Here is a 23,704-nt window from a genome sequence, read left to right on the forward strand (position 1 = left end):
GGTCAGGTCTCACGGAATTTAACATTTCAGCCAATGACTTGGAAAGTGCTACTTGATGAGTAAGTATCTTGCTGGTTTCTATATCACTTGTGTTATACATTTGATCCTCACAACAACCCTGTTAGTTCACAGTAGACAGAAACAGAAACCAAGAAAGTGGGGAGTAGTTTAAGGTCTCATGGTGTGTGGGTGACGGTCCTGAGAGTAGAACCCAGTTGTAACTAACTCTGAAGGCCTAGCTCTTGTCTTTGTTGTGTCCTGAGTAAGCACATACTGTGTTCTTGAGACAGAAAAAGAGTAATTAATGGTTTTCCTGCCAACCCTTTTCACCAAGCAGAGTGTCCACATCCCAGGCCCTTTCTGTCTGTGTTCTGTTACAGGACAGATAGATCAGCTGGCTTACATCTCAACCAATGAGTACCGGTTTGATGGAAGGGAGAAGTCTGTGGTTTGCACCGTGTCCACTGACTGTACTGTGCGTGCCTGGGATTTGCGTGAGGTGAGCTGGCCCCTGGGAGAGGAAAGCAAGGATGAAATTGCTTGGATCCTTACTGTGTTCTTAGTCTTAGCCATGCCCATTGTCTTGTATAATCTTATTTATTAATTTTGGAAAACTTCTGAGGTAGGAAGTGGCAGCCCCATTTTGCAGATGAGAACGCTGAGGCCACAGGAGGCTCAAGTCACTGTGCCAGGTTACATTGGTAACAAGTGAGGGGTTGTACTCACGTTTGAAGCTTGAGCATGACCAGTCTCATGTGACACATTCTCAGCCTCCTGCTGTGTGCTGGGCATCTTAGCTGCTGTGCCTGTTCTCACACTGTTGTTGCCAGCATTATTGGATTTTGATCTTGAACCACTCAGTCATGTGCTCTTCCACATGGTGCTGGCCCACTGGCAATTTTGCCAAGACTATTAGACCTTTTAGTCATTGCCATGTGCAGACCTGGACAATTGATAAACATTTAAAAATTTTATCAATGTATTTGTTGTATGGGGGGATTCTTGTGACAATTATAAATAAGCTTATATTGTACATTGGTTAGATTACCTTCACCTTTTCTCCCCCTCTACCCTCTCCCTGCCCCACTTAAAGCTATTGTAAGAGGTTTCTTTGTTCTGGTTCATATAAGAATATGAAGTCCATCAACTGTATGATAAGCATTTTAAATTTCATTAGTGCTTATAATTAAAAAGTTTTGTTTTCATATCAGTTTTCTCATTGCAGCAGCCAAGCAAGACATTCATTATTATCATCCTAACTTTACAGAAGTATAAACTGATGAGCTGTGGGCCTGGGACCACACACAGTTGGAACCAAATCTCCTTTAATGGGCATTTTCCTGGAATCTGTACATCACTTTGCATTTTTAGGCACCTTTAGTGGCTAAAAATTTTTATTTTTATTTTTTGTGGTGTGGGGGACTAAACCCAGGGCTTTGCACATGTTAGGCAAGTCCCCCTCTTCTGAGCTACATCCCCAGGCCTAGTGCCTTACTTTATATGTAATCTCTTGATAAGTGGGTGCTCATCCCTCAGGTTTGCTGGAAGTGACAATTTCCTTCCAAGTGAACTTAGTACACAAGAGAGCCATGGCCGGTGAGAAGAGGGACCACAGACCAGGACTAATCAGTGCATCAGGAGACCTTGCTGAGCCCAGGTCCTGGCTTAACCTTGATTCCTTGTGGGAAAGAGACCTGCCTGCGGGTTGTGGACATGTGGCTACAGGTAGGCTTGGGCTCAGGGACCCTTGGGTAGCAAGACCTGAGGGCTGGGGCCATTCATAGTTGGCAGAACGAAAAGATTTTAGCAGACCTTCAAATAGATTGAACACAGTTCTTTGGGCCAGAGGCCAGCACAGTTTTTCTTTCAAGAGCTAGTCAGTAACTATTTTAGGTTTCATAGGCCACAGTCTGTCATAACTACTAACTCTGTGGTTGTAGCACTAAAGCATCATAGACAATACATAAACAAATGAGAGTAGCTGTAGTCTAATAAAATCTGTATTTATGAACACTGAAATATGAATTCCACATTATTTTCAGATGTCATGAAATATTCTTTTGAATTTTTTTAAGCCAAATAATCCAACAATAGGCAATGGACTAGATTTGGCTGCAGGCCATATGTGCTGGACTCTGTCCAGTCTGGGATATCTGGGAACCAGAGGTTGTTCATGCTGTTCTTCTGGCTTCTCAACCACAATACCTTTCATGGGCAAATCCTCAACCTTTTGTTTTGTGGTTTTTTTTTTTTTTTTTTTTTTTGGTGGCCCTGGGGTTTGAACTCAGGGTCTTCCTTGCACTTGCTAGGCAGGTATTCTTGCCACTTGAGCCACACTCCCAGCAAAAGCTTTAGTTATTTTTCAGGTAAGATTGGCCTTATGCTACAATTCTCCTTCCTATGCCTCAGCAGCTGGTACCACAGGAATGCACCACCATACCTAGCTTTTTACTGATTGAGATGGGTCTCAATAATTTTTTACTTGGACTGGCCTCAAACCATGATCCTCCTGTCTCTGCCTCCCCTGTAGCTGGGATTATAGGCATGAGTCACTATGCCTGGCTTCAACCTTATTTTCTTTTTAAAAACATTTAGTCATATGCTATGGCCTGAATGTTTTCATGCCCTCCAAGATTTGTGTTGAAACTTAATCCCCAGTGCCACAAATTGGGAGTGTACCCTTGGGGTGGTGATCATGTGGGCTCTGCCCTCATGTGTGGGATTTAGGTGTCCTTATAAAAGGTCTTGATAGAGAGAGTTGGCTTCTCTCCCCCTTTCCACCTTCTGCCGTGTAAGGACAAACCACTCCACCTCCTTTTGATGATGCATAAAGGAGATTTCGCCAGACAATTGAACCTACCAGTACCTTGATTTTGGATTTCTTAGCTCCAGAAATGTGAGGAAATACTTTCTGCTCTTTACAAATTACCCAATCTCAGGCATTTTGTTATAAGCAGCACAGATGACTAAGACAGCTGGAATCATAGTGTGTAACCTTTTTGAATTGGCTTGTTCCATTTAGCAGTATGCAGTTAAGGTTCTTCTGTGTCTTTTTGTGGCTGCTGTCTTTTTAATGCTGAGTAATACTCCATGGTGCGGATGTGTCAGTTCATTTACTGTTAAAGGACGTGTGGGTGCTTCCACATTTGGCAGTTATAAATAAAGTTGCTTTCAACATTTGCGTGCAGGGCTTTTTTGGATCTAAGTTTTCAACTCATTTAGGTAAATACTAAGAAGTGTGATTGCTGGATTGTGTGGTAAGCATATAGATCCAGTGAAAACATCAGGGGTTGCCTGGAGTTAGGTGGGGGTGAACAGATGGAGGGTAGCGGATCATGAGGGCAGTGAGACTGTTCTCTATGATACTGTAACATGACACTATGTATGCAAAACCTAGAAAATACACAACACCAAGAGTAATGTAAACTATGAAATTTTGTTAATGGTGGTTCACTGTTAGTTCATTAGTTATAATAAACATAAGTAGGAGAAATGCAGGGAGAGGAGGCAGGGATGCACAGGTACTGTACTTACCACTCAGTTTTTCTGTAAGCCTAAAACTGCTCTAAAAAAGTCAGTTAACTTAAAGATTTAAGAGTCAATTCAAATTAAAGACAAAAAATGTATATTTTAATACATATATGTAAATATATAATTATGTATTTTGGTAGGACTGGGGTTTCACTCAGGGCTTTGCACTTGCAGAATAGGTGCTGTATGGCTTGAGTCACACCTCTAGTTCATTTTGCTCTGGTTATTTTGGAGTTGGGGGTCTCCAGAACTATTTACCTGGACTGGCTTCAAACTGTGATCCTTCGGATCTCAGCTTCCCAAGTAGCTAGGATTACACATGTGAGCCACCTGTCCCCAGGAAGGCAAACATTCTTATAAACATTTGAACAATAAATGTGTCTAAAGTAAAACTGATAGCCTCTGCCTCTCCTTCCCAGTCCTTCAAATTAATGGTACAGTATTAACCATTTGCTTTGTACCCTGTTTTATTATACAAATTAATTTAATAAGTGCTTGGTCACTTGAGAATATTTAATTTTAAAACTAAGATCATCTTGTATGCACTTGTGTAGGTTGCTTACCACTTTCCTGTATTGATGGACATTCCTTCTTGTGAACTCTTAGTCTCTAGGCAGGCACTGTTACCACTTGAGCCACTCCACCAGCCCTCAGTCCTTATCTATATAGCATTGGTGTACCGTAATCTGTTTGGGCCTCTCTCTGTTGAACATTTAGGAGTCTTGCCGCTTTTGTTATTATACAGGTGCACACACATGCACCTGCTTTAAGCTCTGTAATGCTTATACATGCACACTTAGAGCTTTGGATATGTTTTGTTATATTTATTGACCATTTATTGACCCACATTTTTTTAGTGTGGGTGGGGGCTGGTTTCTGTATCTATTCTTTATCAGTGTGTACTTTCTAGAGGGAGTGATAACAGCAGACCCCTGTGCCTGGGGAGAGAATTACCTCCATTTCTCAGCAGAAGAAATGGAAGTTCAGGAAGACGAAGCAACTTACTGAGAGTCAGACCACCTAGTGTAGGCTCTGACCCCTACTGTTAGCAGCTGTACTCTGTAGTCAGTGAGAATTACTTGGGGTTTGCTGCTTAACTGGCAAAGACTTCGCAATAAAATTGAATTGAATTTATATGGTCATAATGTTTTCTTTTTTTGAGACAGGATCTTGCATGTAGCCCAGGCTGACTTTGAACTTACAATCCTCCTTCCTCAGCCTCCTGAGTGCTGGGATAGCAGGTGTGCTTCCCTATGCCTGGCTAAATTTTTTTTTTGTTTTATGACTTCTCTGTATTGGTTTAGAAGGCCTTAGCCTCCTTTATCCCAATATGAAGCTCTTTTTTCCTGTATTTTCTTATATTAAAATTTTATTTTTTGTTGTCAAATTGTGCAACCTTCTTCAGTGCTCACAGCACACAGGTAAGATAGCTGGACAATGGTTAGAGGCTGGAGTTCACTCTGGCACAGGTGCACCATTAGAGGTCCCCAGAGAAGTGTCTGCCATAAGTCCATTACCATGCTGTATTTATTATTATTATTATTATTATTTTTTATGTCAGAAGGATAATGTGCCCACGTCGTAACAAGATTTGAGGGTGGCACATGTCACACACAGGCACGAACACTCAGTCATGTTTATGAGTCAAATCTATTTTTTATTTTTGGTATTTATAAGAATTCCTTTTCCTGTGTGAATGGAAGCATAGGGATTTGATTAGTATCTTCAAAGCCGGTAGTCATCTGTTCCAGCATAACTATTGAACAAACCTTTACTGACTTAATGTCTTGTTTTATGTTTCTGTTTTCCATCTCCATTTGGGCCTGTGTTTGAACTTTCTGTTTCGTTCACCTGAATGGCTGTTGTGCTTGCACTGGGTCAGTTTGAATACAATAGCGTTGTAAAAGTTTGAGTGTCTAGTAGGGTAGGTTGTCTTCACAGTTGTTTTTTCAAATTTTCTTCACGTGACCAGATTTAATGGCGCACACCTTTAATTGCAGCTACTTTGGAGGCTGAGACTAGAGAATCACTTGAAGTTCAAATCTGGCCTGAGCCACATAGTGAGGTCTGTATCCCAAAAAATAAAAATTTCTGCCATGTGCCGGTGGCTCATGCCTGTAATCTAGCTACCCAGGAGCCAGAGATAAGGAGGATCACAGTTCAAAGCCAGCCAGGGCAAATAGTTCATGAGACCCTATCTTGAAAAAAAAAAAAAACATCACACACAAAAAAAAAGAGCTGGTGGAGTGGCTAAAGGTGTAGGCCCTGAGTTCAAACTACAGTAGCATAAAAAATAAAAATTTCTTTACATTCTTCTCATGAACTTTGGAACTTTTTTTTTTTGAGCTCCTTTTCCATAATCTGAAATTTAAAAAAAAAAGTACAGAAATAACTGGTCTGGTGAAATGCCTGTAATTCCAGCTACTTGGGAGGCAGAGATAGGACTGGGGTTCAAGGTCAGGCTGGGCAAAAATTAGCAAGACCCCCATCTCAACAGTCAAGGCTGATGTAGCAAATCTGTAATCCCAGCTATGTGGGTGAAAGGTTGGAGGATTGAAGCCCAAGAGTGACTCAGTCATAAAGCCTGAGACCCTGTGTGAAAGATAACAAAGGAAAAAGGGCTGGGCTATGGCTCAAGTGGTAGAGTGCCTGCCTAGCAAGAGTGAGGCCCAGAGTTCAAAACCCAGTACTGTCCCCCCCCCCCAAATAAATAACATAGGTTTAAAGCATTGCTGAAAGACAATAAATTTGCTGTGGGCTGCCCAGGCCTTTGTCTCCGATGATTGATCTTTATCAGCTTTTACAAAAAAGCTCTCCCATAGAGAGGGCTCTCCTCAGTTTTCTAGTGTTGGGATTATAGATGTGCACCACCACACCTGACTTTTACCTGCTCTTAAATCTCACTTTGCTAGAAAAGGTATCATTCCTTATACATTTTCAAATATGTTGCCTTAAAACTGCCCACTGTTGCTATGATTTTCTCATCTTTCAGGCTAGTGTGTGGTCTTTTTCACTAGTGTGTCAGTCTTTTTATATACCTAGTAGGGTTCAGTTTGCCAATTTATTTAAAACTTTTGATCTATGCCTATGAATATTTTTCCTCATTTTTAACTTATTTACTGAGAAGGAATAATTGTAAGTATTTTATGGGATGCAATATAATTTTTAAAATTTTTAATTTTTAAGAAATAACTTTTGATAAATGAACCTATGGCTTTGCGTGTTTTAGGCATGTGCTCTACCACCTGAGCCGCGCCTCCAGCCCTTTGCTTTAGATTATTTCTCAGATAGGGCCTTATGGTTTTGCCCAGGGCTGCCCTCAGACTATCATCTTCCCACTTATGCCTCCCATGAAGCTGGGATTACAGGTGTGCAACACTAAGCCCCACTTATTTGTTGAAATAGGTCACTCTTGCTATCTTCTTACCTGGGCAGGCCTCAAACTGCAGTCTTTCCAATCTGCCTCCCAAAGTAGTTGAGATTATGAACCACTGTGCCTGGCCTTAATATTTGACAATGTTTGTACATTATTATTTGACAAATATTATTTGTACATTATTATACAATAATTTGATAGGAGTATACAGTGTAATGATGAAATCAGGGTTACTAGATTTTTCATCTCCTGAAATATTTATCCTTTATGTTGGAAACCTTCTGGCTCCTTCTGGTTATTGTGAAATTTAAATTGTATACTGTAGTGACGTTAGTGTGCTATGAAGCACCAGAACTAATTCCTACTAACGACCATATTATTGGTAATCTGTTACATAAAATTTCTCTGTCCTTTCTCCCTACTCTTTCTGTGATTCCTGTTAAGACTCTCTTTCACGAGATGGATTTTTTTTTTTTTTTGGGACAGGGTGATGCTATGTAGTCCAGGTTGGCCTCAAACTCAAGATCCTCTTGCCTCTGCCTTCAAAATGCTGGGGTTACAGGTGTGTATTACCTGCCTAGCTTGAGAAGGACTTCGATAGCTTCCACTGATAATTGAGAGCATACTATCTTGACCTTTTTTTTTAACCTAGCTTGTTTTCACTTACCATTTGTTGCTGCAAATGATAGCACAGCATTCTCTTTTTTGGTGAGTAACATTTCTGTAGTGTGTATATATCACATTTTTATCCATGCATCTATCTACGGACACCTTGGTTGATTCTATATCTTCGGTGATGCGAACAGTGCTGCAGTAATCATGGGAATACTGGACCTCTTTGAAATAATGATTTCATTGTTTTTTGCATATGTATCCAGTAATGGAGTTGCTGGTAGTTCTATTTCTAGTTTTTCTTTTTCTTTAGGAACTTCCACACTATTTTCATAATGGTCATATTAGTTCACACTCCTCCCAATAGTGTATGGGAGCTTCTCTTTTTCCATATCATCATTAGCATTTATTATTTTTCTCAATTTATTCTTTTTTTTTTTAAGTGAGTATGATCTTTAGAGGACAGGACCACCAACCAATACATGCAGATTTTGTGGACAGAAAGTACTTTTGACATTCAGTTTTACTATATAGAAACAATGAATCTTTTTTTTTTTTTTTTTTTTGCAAGAGGTAAGTAAAAGCTTCTATTTGATTCTTCTAGAGGGGAAAAGTAGTTGAAAGTAGGTGTTCATTTTGCAGTCATCATCTGGATGATTTCTTCATAGGTGACTTGTCTCATCTCTGTCTCCTGTAATCATTTTCTGCCTCTTCACCTGTTGGTTTTTCTGTTAAGTTGTCATGACATGATGTAGTTTTGCATCCTTGTCAAGACTGGAATGTTTTGCGAAGGGTCTCCTCATCAGTGTCTTTCACTTTTCTAGCCTTCACAGTGAGGAATTCCGGAAGGCCAGTGGTGGCGTTTCCATGAGCATCCGCTTCATTGATCTTACCTGCAATTCGATTGCCTTGGGGTTTTGACCCAGTGATCTCAAGACCGTCCCAGCTTCCTCTGCTGTGACGGTGCCATCACCATCTTTATGGAATAGGGGAGAAGGCTTCCTTGAACTCAGCAATCTGTTCCTCGGTAGCTGGTCAGCCATGGTGCGATGACGGAGGAAGGTCAGGGAGCGAGCGCGGCTGCACCAGCGCAGGGGCTGTGACCAGGGGGTGCGTCTGCCGCTGCAGCCGGCACCGTTGTGCGCCTGCCCGCTGCTTCCCTGCTGCCCCGCTGAAAGCGCACCGCGTCCACCGTACTCCCGGCGCCCTTGTCTCGCTAAGTCCTCACAGGTACTTCATTGTGCTTTGATTGCATTTCCCTTATAATTAGTGATATCGAGCAGTTTTCATTTACCTTTGACCATTTGTACATCTTCTTTTGAGAAATCTGTTGAGGTCATTTGCCCATTTTTGTAATCATTATTTGAGTCTTGCCCCCAGCTAAAGTGAGATGGTTTGTTATTTTGCTGTAGGGTTGTTTGAGCTGCTTATATGTTCGGGATATTAAATTCTTGTTGGCTGAATTATTGACAGATATTTTGTCCATTCTGCAGATTGGGTCCTCATCTGTTGTTTCCTTTATTATGCAGAAGCTTCTCAGTTTGATGTACTCACATTTGTGTAGTTTTCTTTTCTTGTTTGTGCTTTTGGGGTGTTACAAAAAATTCTTCACTTATGCCATTGTCTTTAATTCTCCTCCCCTCTTTTCTCCTAATCTTTTCATAATTCTAGGTCTGTGATCCATTTTCAGTTGATCATTGTGTATAGTAAGAGGTAGGGATTTAGTTTCATTTTTGCTGCGTTATATTTAATTTTCCCAAAGCCATTTGTTGATGAGACTTGTTTCTCCAATTTATGTTCTTGCTGCCTTTATTGGAAATGAGGTATTAATTTCTGGATTTTCCATTGTGTTCTATTGGTGTGTGACAGTTTTTATGCCAGTACCATGCTGGTTTGGTTACTGAAGTTTTGTTATTGTGGCTCTGGCTTTGTTCTTTTATTCAGAACTGCCTTAGCTGTTCATAATCTTTGGTGGTTATACATCAATTATATAGTGTGGTTTTTTTTTCTTCCGTTTTTGTGAAGAATCTCATCGATACTTCGATGGGGATCACATTGAATTCTAAATCACTTTGGGTAGTATAGACATTTTAATAATATGAATTCTTCCAATCCATGAAAATATCTTTCCATTTTTAGTGATTCCTCTTCAATTCCTTTCACCAGAGTTACAGACAGACAGACAGACAGACACCCACACACCCCATCAATTTGTTTTCGAGACAGTGTCTCCCTGTGTAGATCAGGCTAGCATTAAACTCACAATTCTCTTGCCTCTGCCTCTTGAGTGCTGAGATTACAGGTATGCACCACCACACTTGGTTTATTGTTTTGTAATTTTTATTGTAGAGAATCTTTCACTTCCTTGGTTAAATTTATTTATATATTTTATTTATTTATTTATTTATTTTGGTGGTACTGGGGTTTAAACTCAGGGCTTCATGCTTACTAGGCAGGCACTCTACTACTTGAGCCACTTCACCAGCCCTCCTTATTTAAATTCCTGAATTATTTCGGTATTGATTCTGAATGGAACTCCTTTCTTAATTTCTCTATCAACAAGTTCATTTATCAGTGTATAAAAATGCTTCCCTTTTTTGTACATTGATTTTTGTATCTTACAACTTAATTGAATTTGCTTATCAATTTTAAGAGATTTTTGGTGGAGTCTGTAGGTTTTTCTCTATATAAAATTATGTCATCAGCAAATCGTCTGATCTCTTCCTTTCCAGCTTGGATTTCTTTCTTTCTCTTGTTTCATTGCTTTGGCTGAGACTTCCAATACTACAGTTAAAAAAAAAAAAGTGGTGAAAGAAGGCATACAACCTTATATTATTCCAGATCTTAGAGGAAACCCTTTCTGCTTTTCTCTGTTCAGAACGATGTTGGCTACAGGGTTGTCATATATAACCTTTATTGTGTAGAAGTATGTTCCTTCTATGTCTAATTTGTTGAGAATTTTTATAATGGATGTTAAATACTATTTCAGGCTTTTTCTTCATTGATTGAGATGATCGTAACACTTTTGTTCTTCCTTCTGTTGATATGGTACATTATGTTTATTGATTTGTGCATGTTGAACCATTCTTGCGATAAATCCCACTTGGGATTTATGGTGAATACTCTTTTTGATGTGCTCTTGGATTCAATTTGCTAAGTATTCTGTTGAGAATTTTTGCATCGATCTTCATTAAGGATAGTGGTTCATGGCTTTTTTTTTTCCCTTCCCTTCCCTCACCTCCCCTTTTCTCTTTTCCCTTCCATTTTCTGCCCTTCCCTTCCTTTCCTATCACCTTTTCTGTATCCCATAGATTTTTTTTTTTTTTCAGTTAGAGGGTTCATTCAGGTTTTTCCTCACTCTTTGACCTGCCTGCTTAGCTTTTGTTTAGACATTGGCAGGCCATGGATCTGTGACATTGGGAAAATCAGTAACTTCTCTGGGTCTGTTTCATTATCTTGATATCTTGATTATCCTGCTCTCTGCCTCCTGTGTAGCTGGGATTACAGGTGTGAGCCACCAGTGCCTGGCCTAGTGGGGTATTTTTGTACTGATAAAGTGATTGTTTTTTCTTTCCATTCGTGTGTATGTTTTACCATTGAGTTTATTTCTATTGCATATCTTCATAGTAGTAATTCTCATCCTTTCACGCCTGGTGTAGGACTTAAGCATTTTTGGTAAGGTCAGTCTAGTGGTGATAAGTTCTCTCAGTTTTTGCTTGTCTGGTATAGTTTGGATCTGGAATGTTCCCCAAAAGCTCATGTGTTAAATGCTTGGTCCCCACCCTGTGGTGCTGTCAGAAGGTGGTAGAACCAATAGGACGTAGGACCTACTGGAAGAAACATTGATCACCAGTCGTCATGTGCCCTTAAAGGTAATGTTGGGACCTTGGTGCTTTCCTGTCTCTTTGCTTCCTGGCCACCATGAGGTAAGCAGCTTTGCTCTGCCTTATACTCCCCACCATGATATTCTGTCTTGCCCCAGGCCCCAAATCAACAGAATCCACTGACCATAGACTGAGATCTCTGATACCGAGACAAAATAAACCATTCCTCTCTTGAAGTTGGTTTTCTTAGGTATTTTTCTCACAGTGGGAGAAATCTGACTAACACATCTGGGAAAGGCTTTATTTCTGTTTCATTTCTGAGGGATAGCTTTATCCAATATAGTACTGTTAGACTTTGAGTATATTGTCTGATTCTGTCCTGACTGTTAAGATTTCTGCTGATAAATCTACTGTTAGTCTAATGGAGATTCCAGTATATGTGAACTGACTTTTTTTTTTGTGGTTTTTAGAATTCTTTGTCTTTTACTTTTGACAGACTGAGCATGACATGCCTTAGAGAGGCTCTTTTTGATTGAGTCTGCGTGGAGTCCTTGAGCTTCCTGGAACTGGATGGATGTCCATATCTCTCTTAAGATTTGGAAATTTTTTTTTTTTTTTTTTAGTGGTACTGGGGTTTGAACTCATGGCCTCGGCAGGCACTCTATCACTTGAGCTTGAGCCACTCTGTCAGCCTAGCTTTTTAAATTTAATTAATTAAAACATTATTTATTTATTTATTTATGGACTATTGAGAATAACTCAGCTGGGGCCCAGGCAGATGTGAGGGACCAGGAAAGGAAACTTGGAGGGGTACAGAGCTTTGCATGTCCATGATCAGGAGAGGGACCTTGAGGACACAGGCGTCTCTAAAGGATAGGAACTCTTTACCTCAGTTATGCTGAGATTTGACTTGAAGTGGTACGTGGTAGCCTCCCTCCCCAGCTGCCTGTTTGGAACAACCAGGCACTTTGGAGCCCCACCACAACTCTAGGAGGAGCCTCTAGCTGGCTTCTGCCTATCACTCTTCTAGAAGGTAGAGGTAAGAGAAGGGAGCCTGTCTTCCATCTTTATGTTCTACAGTGTATGTCTGCTGGGTTGAATTCACAAGATGCATGAGCTTTGGCAAGCTGACTTCTTTGGCATCCACACTGGCAGGGCCCTGGGTAAAAAATCTTTTTTATTAATTGAATTCTTTAGCTTGATGATTTCTACCTGTTGGATTTCTTGTTCACACAGTGAAATATTTTCCTCATCTCACTGAATTGTCTATTCTCTTGCCTCTCTGAGTTTGTTTAGGATCATTATTCCTTTTCAGGCATTTCATAGGTTTCTTTTACATTGGGGTCTGTTTCTGGAGATTTACTATGGTCTTTTGTAGGTGTCATGCTTCCTTAATTTTTCTTGCTTCTTGTGTCCCTATGTTGATATCTGCACATCTGGTGTAATAGTTGCCTCTTCTAATTTTATGGAGTAGCTGTCATAGAGAAGGACTTTTTCATTTAAATGGGATATAGGGTGTGAGGTAGGTACTTTTGCTTTTGCTCTGATTTTGCCCAGAAGTATAGTCTCCATGTAATTTCTCTCTTTCTCTCTCTTTTTTTTTTTTTTTTTGCAGTACTAGGGTTTGAACTCAGGGCCTACACCTTGAGCCACTCCACCAGCCCTTTTTTATGATGGGTGTTTTTTGAGATAAGATCTCATGAACTATTTGCCCAGGGCTGACTTCCAACTGTGATCCTCCTGATTTCTGCCTCTTGAGTAGCTAGGAGTACAGATGTGAGCCGCTGGTGCCGGGCTCATAACTCAGTGTCAGTTATGAGGAACTTGTCCTGAGGCCTCACAGAGGTAAGCAGTGGTGATGCTGTGGTTACTTAGGGCAGCAACAATTCTGGGGTCACCTTACTGGTCCCTACAGGAAGATGAACTCTTTTAACGGTGGCTCCATTCCAAAGAAAGCACCATGCTGGCACCATGGCTGTAACAAGCTGGGCTCTGGGGATAGAGAGAGGTCTGATTGTGAGTTCCCTTCTAGAGCAAAGAAGTCATGTACACCCAAGACAGCTTCCCAAACTGGGTTCAAAGCCTGTGATGTTTTCTCTTAACTAGGACTGCCAAGATGTGCCTTTCCTGCTTACTTCCTCATGGCAATGTGGAGACCCCAGCCAGGGAACTGGGTCCCAGTTGCAGTGCACTTTGTTTCTCTCTCCTGCCATTCTCCATCTCTATCAAAATTTAAAAAAAATTAGTGTATTTGTAAAACTTATTATGGTTATTTTGAAGACAATAAATGCACAGCGATACTTTGTAGTCACTTTACATAAAGGTGATAGAAATGAAGATGCTACTTACAGTAGCATTTCTACGTACTTTGCAGTTGTACATAGTTTAAAGGGAGGGTTGGGGGCTTGGTAATAGAGTGTTTGATTAGCAAGTGTGAGGCCCTGTGTTTGAAACTCAGTACTGGCTAAATAAATAAATATCCCCAAACCACCACCATCAACAAAAACACCTAAAAGCATTGGTTTTGAAACCCAATCATGCCTTGCCTGTTTCCTCAGAGGAAAGGATGTTACCAAAGGGATCATTAGGCATCTGATTATTAGGCATCTGTTGGGTGATGAGGCTGGTGATGTAGTGCTTTCCTCCACGTTTTTACCCTTTGTGTATGGAAATAAGTACATTTTGTTTAGGTCAACATTTGTTTACATTTCTATAATTATTAATGTAAATGGTCTTCATAGCTGAGGCATGAGATGAACTATCTTTACCATTCCTTTCTCTTCCTACCATAACTTTTTGCTGCCCTTTGAAGTTAATGTTTTTTTTTAAAGCGCTGAATTTTTTGTGCTTATAATACTCAACATCACATTTTGACAAGTTGTCTACATTGGTGTTTGGTGTTTTCCCACACTGTATGTTAGTCTCTGACCCCTGGAAAATGCTAAGGGTTGAGTTTGTCTCTGTGTGGAGTCACAGTTTCCAGCGTTAGCAAAAGTTTCTATCTGCCCTCGGCTCCACAGTCCTTGGGAGTCATGGCATGGGTTCCCTCCTCACGCGAGGCACCAGGAGTTGGAGATCACAGGTAGGGAATTGACTAGTGTGCTCCAGCAGTGTGTCTGGCTGCTGTTTTGCTATTTGGAAATTGAAAAGGGACTTGCACTTCAATACCACTAACCACTAATAAAAGCTCTATATTTTTCTGAGCATCACTTGCCATTAGTCCAGTCCCTGGTGCTGAGGTCTGTACCAGATGGCTGATATGGGGTGAGGGCTGTGTCTTAGTGGGAGAGAACTTACCTGGTTTGCAAAAGACCTTGGGTTCCATCCCCAGCGCTGCAAAGAACAATTCTTGTCAGATGACTGGTATGATACATACCAGATATGATATCAGGCTAAATACATAATCTTGTTAGGATCAGATGATCAAATGGGATAGGATTATTAGCTGTTTAAGTAACAGAAATCAAATGACAGAGGAAAAAACTAATAGTGGAATATCAAGATGATAAGATTGGAAAACCGATCTGATAAAGAAAAGAGATCACCATGACTCAAAGTTGGGAAGAAACCTCATCATGAGGTCTAGAATTCTGGGACAGCAGTCAGAAATGTACCCTGATGCCCTGTCTCAGTGATGACAGGCCCAGTGGTTTCAGTTTTCAAAATCCCAGGACAGACCTTGGAATGGACTCAGCTTGGGCAGTTGTCTCCCTCTGGATCAGTGGACTCTATGTACTGAGGCCTTGGCTAGGGCTGGCTGAAGGTGGCACTACTGGGGCATATTGCAGAAAATGGGGAAGCATTCCAAGCAGGGCAACCGTGTCAGTAACATAAACTGTATCAGTTTGTCAGTAAAACTGGGCTACCATAACTCTTAAGTGAGATAACACAGAGTTCTTTGCCAAGTGAGAGCAATGTGGAACAGCGCACAGCTCAGGCTCCTGTGCATAGTGCTGGTGTTGCATCTGACCTCCCTGTCCAGTTTACAGCTTCCTTCAGTTGAGCCCTGGGTAACCACCAGAAATGCTTCAGATTCATTGTGCTATTGTGAATGAGTCTCCCTCTATCTGTTGGTGCTCCTGTTAGATGTTGCCCAGTCTTCAAAACTTTCCAGATGACCCAACTAGGTTCTTATCCTTTGTCTATCTGGGATACACCTGTCTTTCTATTCTTCCTACAATACTGTAGGATGGGATCACAGCCTTTTCACCCATGTGCCTGCCCCTGTGTATACTGTGGAGCCTGGCCCAGAGTAGGCACAGATAAATAATGTATGCTGAAATGTGCATAAAATTAATGTGTTTATTATACATGTATCCCATGTCAGTTATGTTCATTTTGTTTTGCCAGGGTACAGAGATCTGGTCCAGCCCTGTGCAGCCTGCTTCTCTGGTGAATTTGGTAACCTATCCTCAGCAGCAGCTGGTTGTCACTGTGGACACCCAGGGATTGATCAAAGTGTGGAATGCAGAGACTGGGTGTGAGTGTGCCTCCTTCTCCTTACTGACCTACTCTTCTGTGATGGAGACCTGTGACCATCCACAGGGTCTCTTCCTGCTGGTGAGTGATCTGGCTTTCTGCAGAGTTTGGCCACCTCCCTGGGTCTGGACACTTGCACTGTGACTGCCACGATGGGTGGAGTCTTGAACCAGGCCCTCTGCATGGCTTACCACACACTCTGGCTCTTCCTTGCCCACTCCGGGAGTGCAGACTCCTGCTCCTGTCCTGCTCTACATGTAGTAGCATCCTGTCTCTGTAGCCTCTCCCTTTCTTTCACGGTGAGGGTGAGATCGAGCTGCGTGGACTCCTAGAGTTTTGTGGCCACGTGCCCTTGCTTTCTTGTCTGCAAATCTGTGCCACAGTGTGTCTTCTCCCTACAGTTTCTCTTAATGTTCATTCCTATTTTCAAGACCTTGCTAAGGTTCAACTCAGAAAAAACTGAGGGTGATGTTGTTCCCAGTCCTGTAAGAAGGGGAATGGTGAAGGCACGTAGGCAAAGCATTGTCACTGCTTCTCTTTTTATTTTCTTGTTTTTTTGGGACGGGGTACTGGGGTTTGAACTCAGTGCCTCACCTTTGCTACGTACAAACTTTACCACTTGAACCACTCCTCCAGCCTTTGTTTCTGTGTTTCAAAGGGTTGATGCCTCTGGGTGGCATGGGTGTTTATCCAGTAACCCAGAAAATCAGGATCTTTGTTACTATGGAAACATTAGGCAACAGCAATAGCTCAGGCATTTTCTAGGGTCCTGGTGAAATACCTTTTAGGGAGTAAGCACATAGCATAGTGACTGGTCTCACACCAGCCACCACCTGTTGGGGCCATATGTCACACAGATTACCAGTCTTTCCACTAAGTGTTCGGTAGAATGGAGACACACAACCACTGGTCTCAGGGTGAGAGCCATTCCTGACCCTGGTGACAGTTCACAGAAGACACAGGTAAATCTGGGGCAAGAACATGACCTAAGGTAACTTTAAAGAGGTCACTTCTGTCCCTAAATACCAGTTACTGAAACTTGGCTTGGTGGAACCCAGCAAATGCAGGACATAGTAGCACAGTACAGGCATCTGCTCCCAGCCAGCTTCAGAGCACATGACAAGCAAAGCAAGAGAAGTGTGAGGCACCACCTTGACACAGCGCTTGCTGCTCCAGTTTGCTGTGGTTACCCTGGGGTGGGTGGAGATTGGGCTCCACCTTACTGCCGACTCCTCACATGCACCAGGGGTGTACAGAAGGATGATGCTCCCATAATGAGCCTTTTGTTGCAGGAGCAGGAAAGGTCCCCAGACAAGTTCAAAATTGGCTCAAGAAAGTGTGACTGGGGAGTAAGAAAGGCCAAGTGCAAGCTTCTGATTTAGGGTGTCCTATTGCAGGTGCTGGTGATGTAGGTGCAGCTACAGATCTCTTCTTGGTTGTTCTTGAGGGAAGTGTTTCCATTATCTAAAATGTTTTGCATCTTATTACTGTTTAACTTTGAATGTTGTCTGCCATTCATATGCATTTGGAAAAAATTTGTGTATTTTTATAAAGTAATAATAGGTATTTCTACCTAAGTTGAACAGAATAGGAAGTCCAGAGTGGACACCTTGTGTAAAGTCTGTGGCAAAGATGGTCTTTAAAAAGTAGGTAAAAGGCAACCTGTTTGCAGAGTGGAACACTTGGCCATTAGGAAAGCAAAACCCCTATCTCATTCCATTTACAAAAATAAATTAAGAATAATTAAACTGAGTGTAAAAGACAAAGGTATAAAATTGTTGGAAGAATAGATAAATGATTTAAAAAAATAAACAATCTGGGATATGCAAGGCCTTGCCAAGCAAGAGAAAATCTGGAATGAGAAAAAGCTATGCACATTTGACTTACTTAAAGAATTAAAAACATCTGAACAATATGGTAGCATTATAAAATTAAAATATGAAAAATTATGGTCTTTATCTTACTTTAAAAAGGCCTTAAATCTTGGCATTGGTGGCTCATGCCTGTAATCTTAGTTACTTAGGAGACTGAGATTTCACTTCAAGAAAAAGCTGGGCATGGCGGCATGTGCCTTGTTATCCAGCAGTGGTGGAAACTTAAAGTAGGAGGATCACAGTCCAGGCTGGCCTGGGCAAAAAGTGAGACCCTGTCTCCAAAATAACCAGAGCAGAAGGTCTGGAGGTGTGGCTCACGTGGTAGAGCACCTTCAAGCAAACTCGAAGCTCTGAGTTCAAACCTCCAGTACCATTAGAAAAAAAAAAAGGAAATATATCAGACCAGATGTAGGGCTAGGGAGGTACGGCTCACTGGCAGAACTCTTGCCTAGCAGGTTCATCTTAGCACTTGGGGTGGGGCTAGAAGCCTAGGTGAAATAGGTAAAGTTATAAGCAGTTAATTCAGAGGAAAAAGTGCAAATGCCCATAATATAACGATGTAGAACCTAAATAGTTTTCAAGAAAGTGACATTAAGCTGGGAGAGGATGAGACAGGAGGATCACCAGTTGGAGACTAGCCTGGGCTATATAGGAAGACCTTGTCTCAAAAGGCAAAAGAAAAAGATTTTTCACCTACCACTCGAGCAAACATTTTTCAGTATCAGTATTCTAAGTTGGATGACAAGACATAGGTATTTTTATACATGGTAAGGAGGAGTATGGTTTGAAGCTTTTTTTAGAAGCTTTTTTTTTTGTTGTTCAAAGTTTTAAATATGCGTACTCTTTGACCTAGTGATGTCCTGACAAAATCCTAGCCTCTGTGCACAGAGGTGTGAGCAGAAGCATTCATTGTACAGTGATTGTTTGAAGTAACAAAATTGTAAACAGTTTAAATTTCCATTAGTGTGAGAGGAAGTAAAAGAAAACGTCCACAAAGGTGGCTAGATTTTCAAGGAGTATTTTATTTTATTTATTTATTTATTTATTTAATTTTTTTAATTCATAGGTGCATACAATGTTTGGGTCATTTCTCCCCCCTTTCCCCACCCCATCCCTTACCCGCCCGCCCCCTCCCTCTCCCCCCCACCCCCTCAGTTATACCCGGCAGACACTATTTTGCCCTTATCTCTAATTTTGTTGAAGAGAGAGTATAAGCAATAATAGGAAAGAACAAGGGTTTTTGCTAGTTTAGATAAGGATAGCTATACAGGGAGTTGACTCGCCTTGATTTCCTGTGCATGTGTGTTACCTTCTAAGTTAATTCTTCTCAAACTAATCTTTTCTCTAGTTCCTGGTCCCCTTCTCCTATTGGCCTCAGTTGCTTTAAAGTATCTGTTTTAGTTTCTCTGCATTGAGGGCAACAAATGCTATCTAGTTTTTTGGGTGTCTTACCTATCCTCATACCTCCCTTGTGTGCTCTCGCCTTATCATGTGATCAAAGTCCAATCCCCTTGTTGTGTTTGCCCTTGATCTAATGTCCGCATATGAGGAAGAACATATGATTTTTGGTCTTTTGGGCCAGGCTAACCTCACTCAGAGTGATGTTCTCTAGTTCCATCCATTTACCAGCGAATGATAACATTTCGTTCTTCTTCATGGCTTCAAGGAGTATTTTAAAATAAGCCATAGAACACAGGTTGCAGAATAGCACCCCAGTGTGATCCTATGTCCCTTTGCTAATGGAGGGTCACATGCTGAACTTTCACCAAGAAGGGAGTAGAGGATTTGCTCTGAAGACATGCTGTTTGAACATATCCATTTTTGTCTGTGTGTTTGCTTATTTACTTTTGCAGGGCCTTGTGCACGCTAGGTAAGTGCTCTACCACTGAGCTACATCCCTAGCCCTTGTCTCTGTATTTGAAAAAACATTCTAAGGTACAATTTAAAAGTAACAGACCCAGTGGGGGCAGCAGTTAAGCAGTTATCTCCACCCTCCAGGAGAGGACACAGCTATTTCAGAAGGCCATGGTGCGTTACTTGGGCCAGGAGTCTTAGCACCTCTCATGCCATGGTGTTCTGATGCTTCCTTTCTGTTCCAGGCGGCCTGTGCAGAAGGAAACCTCTATGCACTGATGATGCCTCAGCTGCAGGTGGTCTCCAAAGTGACTGTCTTTCCCCACTCCTCTGTGAACCTTGTGGTCTCACCTGATCAACTGTGGGTGTTTGCATCTGCACAGGACTCAGACCTGGGCCCGAAGGTCAGTGCCTACAGAGCTCTTTTCCCTACGAAGCCTGGCTCTGAGGGAAGAAGATGGTCTGGAGCCTTGAGTCTGTGTTTGCAAGTTCCTTCTTGCCCAGGACCAAGCCCTATCTCCTGGTAGTAGAGGGCCCTGGTGGCTCCCTGATATCCACTTTCTGCTCCTCATAGGAGTCAGCTCCTGGAACTGTCTCCTGTGGCAGCTCAGGGGCTCGCCCGCCCCCAGCCTCACTCCTGGTGGCTGCTGTGCTGCCTGTGAGCCTGAAGGGGCCAGGCTTCTGCTGGGGAGGGCAGAGGACACTTGTGAACAGGTTCAGGTCTTAGAATCATCCTGATCAGCAGTTTGGTGTTATGAGGACAGAGCGAGGGTGAGCAGTGAGGCACAAAGGAGGTGCTGAAGAGGAAAGCAGCTGTGCTTGGAGAATGGTGTGGCAGAGCTTTGCTGTGCCTCCTGCAGCATGGTTGGGAGTGGCACCAGATCCTCATTCTCTGACATCCTGTTAGCCACTTGCAGGCATAGAGATGTGCAGTTTTTGCCAGCATTGAAGCACCTTTTGAGTGCCAGAGATTAAAATGGGAAGTTAGACCACAGTAAAAAGCAGACAGTTGTCAGTAGTGCTGTGGAACGGGAGGGCCAGAGAGAGAACCAGAACTGTCACAGAGCAGGAAGAGACTGAGACCCTAGGGACCTGGTAATCAGGGATGCACGCGGTCAGAGAAGAACAGTGAGTGAGATGCAGAAGCCCCATGGACCCTTTCCTAAGGAGGCCTAGGAGAGAGGAAAGGAATGTTAGGAAGACATGCAGCACCAGCAAAATGACTACTGCTTTTCAAAAATAGAGAACTGCTGTTCAGGTGCTTCAGTCCTGGGGTTGGCATGCCAGGATATCCCCAGCAGGGCCAGATGTGAGCTGGGATTAACCTTCAAAAGCCCCAGGACCATCCATAGCCTGGAAAGGAGACATACAAGTGTCTTGGGTTTCCTGTAAGGCACAGTAGGGTGGGCGTGTGTGCATGGGCAGAGCCAGCTGCCTGGCCAGCCCCTGCCAGAGGCACTAAAATCAGGTTGGGCTGGGGGTTTTTCTGAGCTTGCAGGCCCTGAGAGGCCTCTTCCTCACCCGCACTGTGACCAGTATTTCTCCAGGTGTTCTACACTCAGTCCTTGCTGGAGCCGTTGGAAGATGAGCCTCCTATCTGCACCACCCTCCCGGTCAGGCTGAGTTCCAGAGCCTGCTGGGCCTCCGATGAGGCAGCCAGGCTGATTGTGATGCACAGAAATGACAATGGCACGCAGCTGGTTGTCACTACCTTTGAGTTAAAGGCTGAGAAGTTCAGAGCTAGAACGAACATTCTGGGTAAGGGCCCCTGTGCTGACCAGTCTGCAGGTTACCACCATTGCAGTACTGGCCTCCAGGGTAGGTTTCTTACATTTCCTTTGGGACAATTTTTCTTCCCTCTCGGGGGAAACTAGTGGCGTAGTGACCAAGCAAAAGCTTTGTTGTGATTTTTATGCACTGGTTGAGTGATGGAGCATTTGCTACATGTTGGACACCTTGTGTGGCCCTGGGATTCCGACAGTAAATACGCCTGTCCCCACGGTGTCCCCTCCTAACTCATCTTCCTGCTTCCATTCATTCCTTTTTCTGACTGTGTCAAAAGGCCCTGTTCTCAGCAGTGATGCAGACAAACATGAGTAAATGCTGGAACTCTCTTTTCCTCAAGGAATTCTTAGTCTGATAGCAAAACAGATCCACAGCCCTCCCCACTGTCTCCCCTATTTCTTAAACCCCACAGTACTCTGACAGGCCTTTCCTATGCTCCTTAGCATTTTTTCCTTTGCCTTATGCTCATTTGTTTTCATGTCATTTGACTATAAGTTCTACTTTGAGCTTCCTGGCAGCTAAGGAAAAAAGGGAAATGGGAGTGTGTAATATACCCCTCGTCTGATACAAGAAAACACACAAATTCTTCACAAGAAGTAATTTTTTCTCCTGGTATAAAGAAGTGCTATTCAGTATAAAGGACAGTATCTTCAACAATAATTTTTAGCAGATATGTCATAATGCTTATATGGCCATTTCTTACACCAGCCGCCTTAGATGGGAAAGGGAAGAAGGCAGGGAAACCCCCATCCCATGAATGGCTCTATGCACCAGACACTATTCTAGTCCCTTCACAAGCATAATGCATTGAGTCTTTACAACTCCTTGTGTATCTCACTATATTGTTGCTGATGAATTAGGACTTGGAGTGAGTACGGAGGTTAGGGATGAGTTGTATGTTTATACCAGACAAGCAATCTGTGTGCTTTCATTCCTCAAAGTACAACAGATGACCAGTTTCCCCTTACCAGACGCCATGATGCCTCCTCATCTCATGAAGGGCCCCAGCTCTCAGCTGATCCTATTGGCCTCTGGGTCAGAGCTGCTGCTGTTCACCATACATGGCCTGCAGCTAGCAGCCTTCCAAGACCACCAGCAGCCCATCACATCCCTATGGGTGGTGAGTGCAGCACCCTCTTCCCGTGGCATGCTCTCTGCCCTCAGGAGTCCACATCCATGTCTCACTTGACTTCATTTCAAGGACCCAACCCGAGTCATCACCTCTTCCTTGGACCTTTCCTTGCGCATCTATGTGTGGAATAAGGAGAATAAATTCCCGGTCCTCAAGAGCTGCTATCACTTGCTTGGGGGATCCCACAGATGGGCCAGGTAATTGGCTGTTTTCCTACACTTTGCCTGTAAAATGGCAAAGCAGTGTTTTTGTTTGCTTGTTATATTTTGAAACAAGGTCTTACTGTATTGCTCAGGCTGGTCTTGAACTCCTGTGCTCAAGAGATCTTCCTGCCTTGTTCTTTTGAGTAGGAGTAGCTGGGACTACAGGTGCATGCACTGCATCTGCCTCAAAGCAGTTTCTTGTAGGACATCTTGGAAAGGGACATGTAGGACTTAGAATCATAATCCCAGCCTTTCCCTTACTAACTGGGTCTTGAGGCAGCCACTACTCACAATCTTTCTCCTGTCCTGTTCAAAACCAGATTTCTAGCTGTAGCTGTGCAGTGTATGCGTTACTCCCTCTAACATACAAAGCCATCACACACACTTGGCATCACCCATGCTGACAGGTGAAACAGAAGCTGAGAGATGTGGGGATTTTGTCTAAAGTCCCACAGATTATTGCAGCACTATTCACCATAGCCCAGTTATGGGAACAGCCAAGATGCCCCACTACTGACGAATGGATCAAGAAAATGTGGTATTTATACACAATGGAATTTTATGCAGCCATGAAGAAGAACGAAATGTTATCATTCACTGGTAAATGGATGGAATTGGAGAACATCATTCTGAGTGAGGTTAGCCTGGCCCAAAAGACCAAAAATCATATGATCTCCCTCATATGTGGACATTAGATCAAGGGCAAACACAACAAGGGGATTGGACTTTGAGCACATGATAAAAGCGAGAGCACACAAGGGAGGTATGAGGATAGGTGAGACACCCAAAAAACTAGATAGCATTTGTTGCCCTCAATGCAGAGAAACTAAAACAGATACTTTAAAGCAACTGAGGCCAATAGGAGAAGGGGACCAGGAACTAGAGAAAAGGTTAGTTTGAGAAGAATTAACTTAGAAGGTAACACATATGCACAGGAAATCAATGTGAGTCAACTCCCTGTATAGCTATCCTCATCTAAACTAGCAAAAAGCCTTGTTCCTTCCTATTACTGCTTATACTCTCTCTTCAACAAA

General features: G+C 42.5%; 1 protein-coding gene and 2 non-coding genes across 8 annotated transcripts in view; 1 reads left to right on the forward strand and 2 right to left on the reverse strand.

Moving 5' to 3' along the window:
• LOC109698603 (F-box/WD repeat-containing protein 12-like) overlaps nt 1–23,704 on the forward strand; it is a 70,346-nt gene that overhangs the window by 6,863 nt on the left and 39,779 nt on the right. For 5 of the 6 annotated variants that reach the window (XR_012440492.1, XR_012440493.1, XM_074052231.1 and 2 more), the window contains exons 4-9: nt 381–499; nt 15,694–15,903; nt 19,796–19,954; nt 21,098–21,308; nt 22,277–22,455; nt 22,537–22,664. Coding sequence is in view for 4 of the 6 variants with exons in the window: in XM_074052231.1 (XP_073908332.1) it covers nt 381–499; nt 15,694–15,903; nt 19,796–19,954; nt 21,098–21,308; nt 22,277–22,455; nt 22,537–22,664 (1,006 nt within the window). In the remaining 2 variants the exon portion in view is untranslated. The remainder of the gene's footprint in view (nt 1–380; nt 500–15,693; nt 15,904–19,795; nt 19,955–21,097; nt 21,309–22,276; nt 22,456–22,536; nt 22,665–23,704) is intronic. The other variant, XM_074052232.1, reaches the window with a different exon arrangement.
• On the reverse strand, nt 4,917–5,053 carry LOC141415982 (small nucleolar RNA SNORA42/SNORA80 family). The gene has a single exon (XR_012440921.1). It is a non-coding gene; the product is annotated as a small nucleolar RNA SNORA42/SNORA80 family (small nucleolar RNA).
• Nucleotides 5,087–5,185, reverse strand: LOC141416045 (small nucleolar RNA U13). The gene has a single exon (XR_012440971.1). It is a non-coding gene; the product is annotated as a small nucleolar RNA U13 (small nucleolar RNA).

Source organism: Castor canadensis, chromosome 13 (genome assembly GCF_047511655.1).
Source record: "Castor canadensis chromosome 13, mCasCan1.hap1v2, whole genome shotgun sequence".
Taxonomy (NCBI): domain Eukaryota; kingdom Metazoa; phylum Chordata; class Mammalia; order Rodentia; family Castoridae; genus Castor; species Castor canadensis.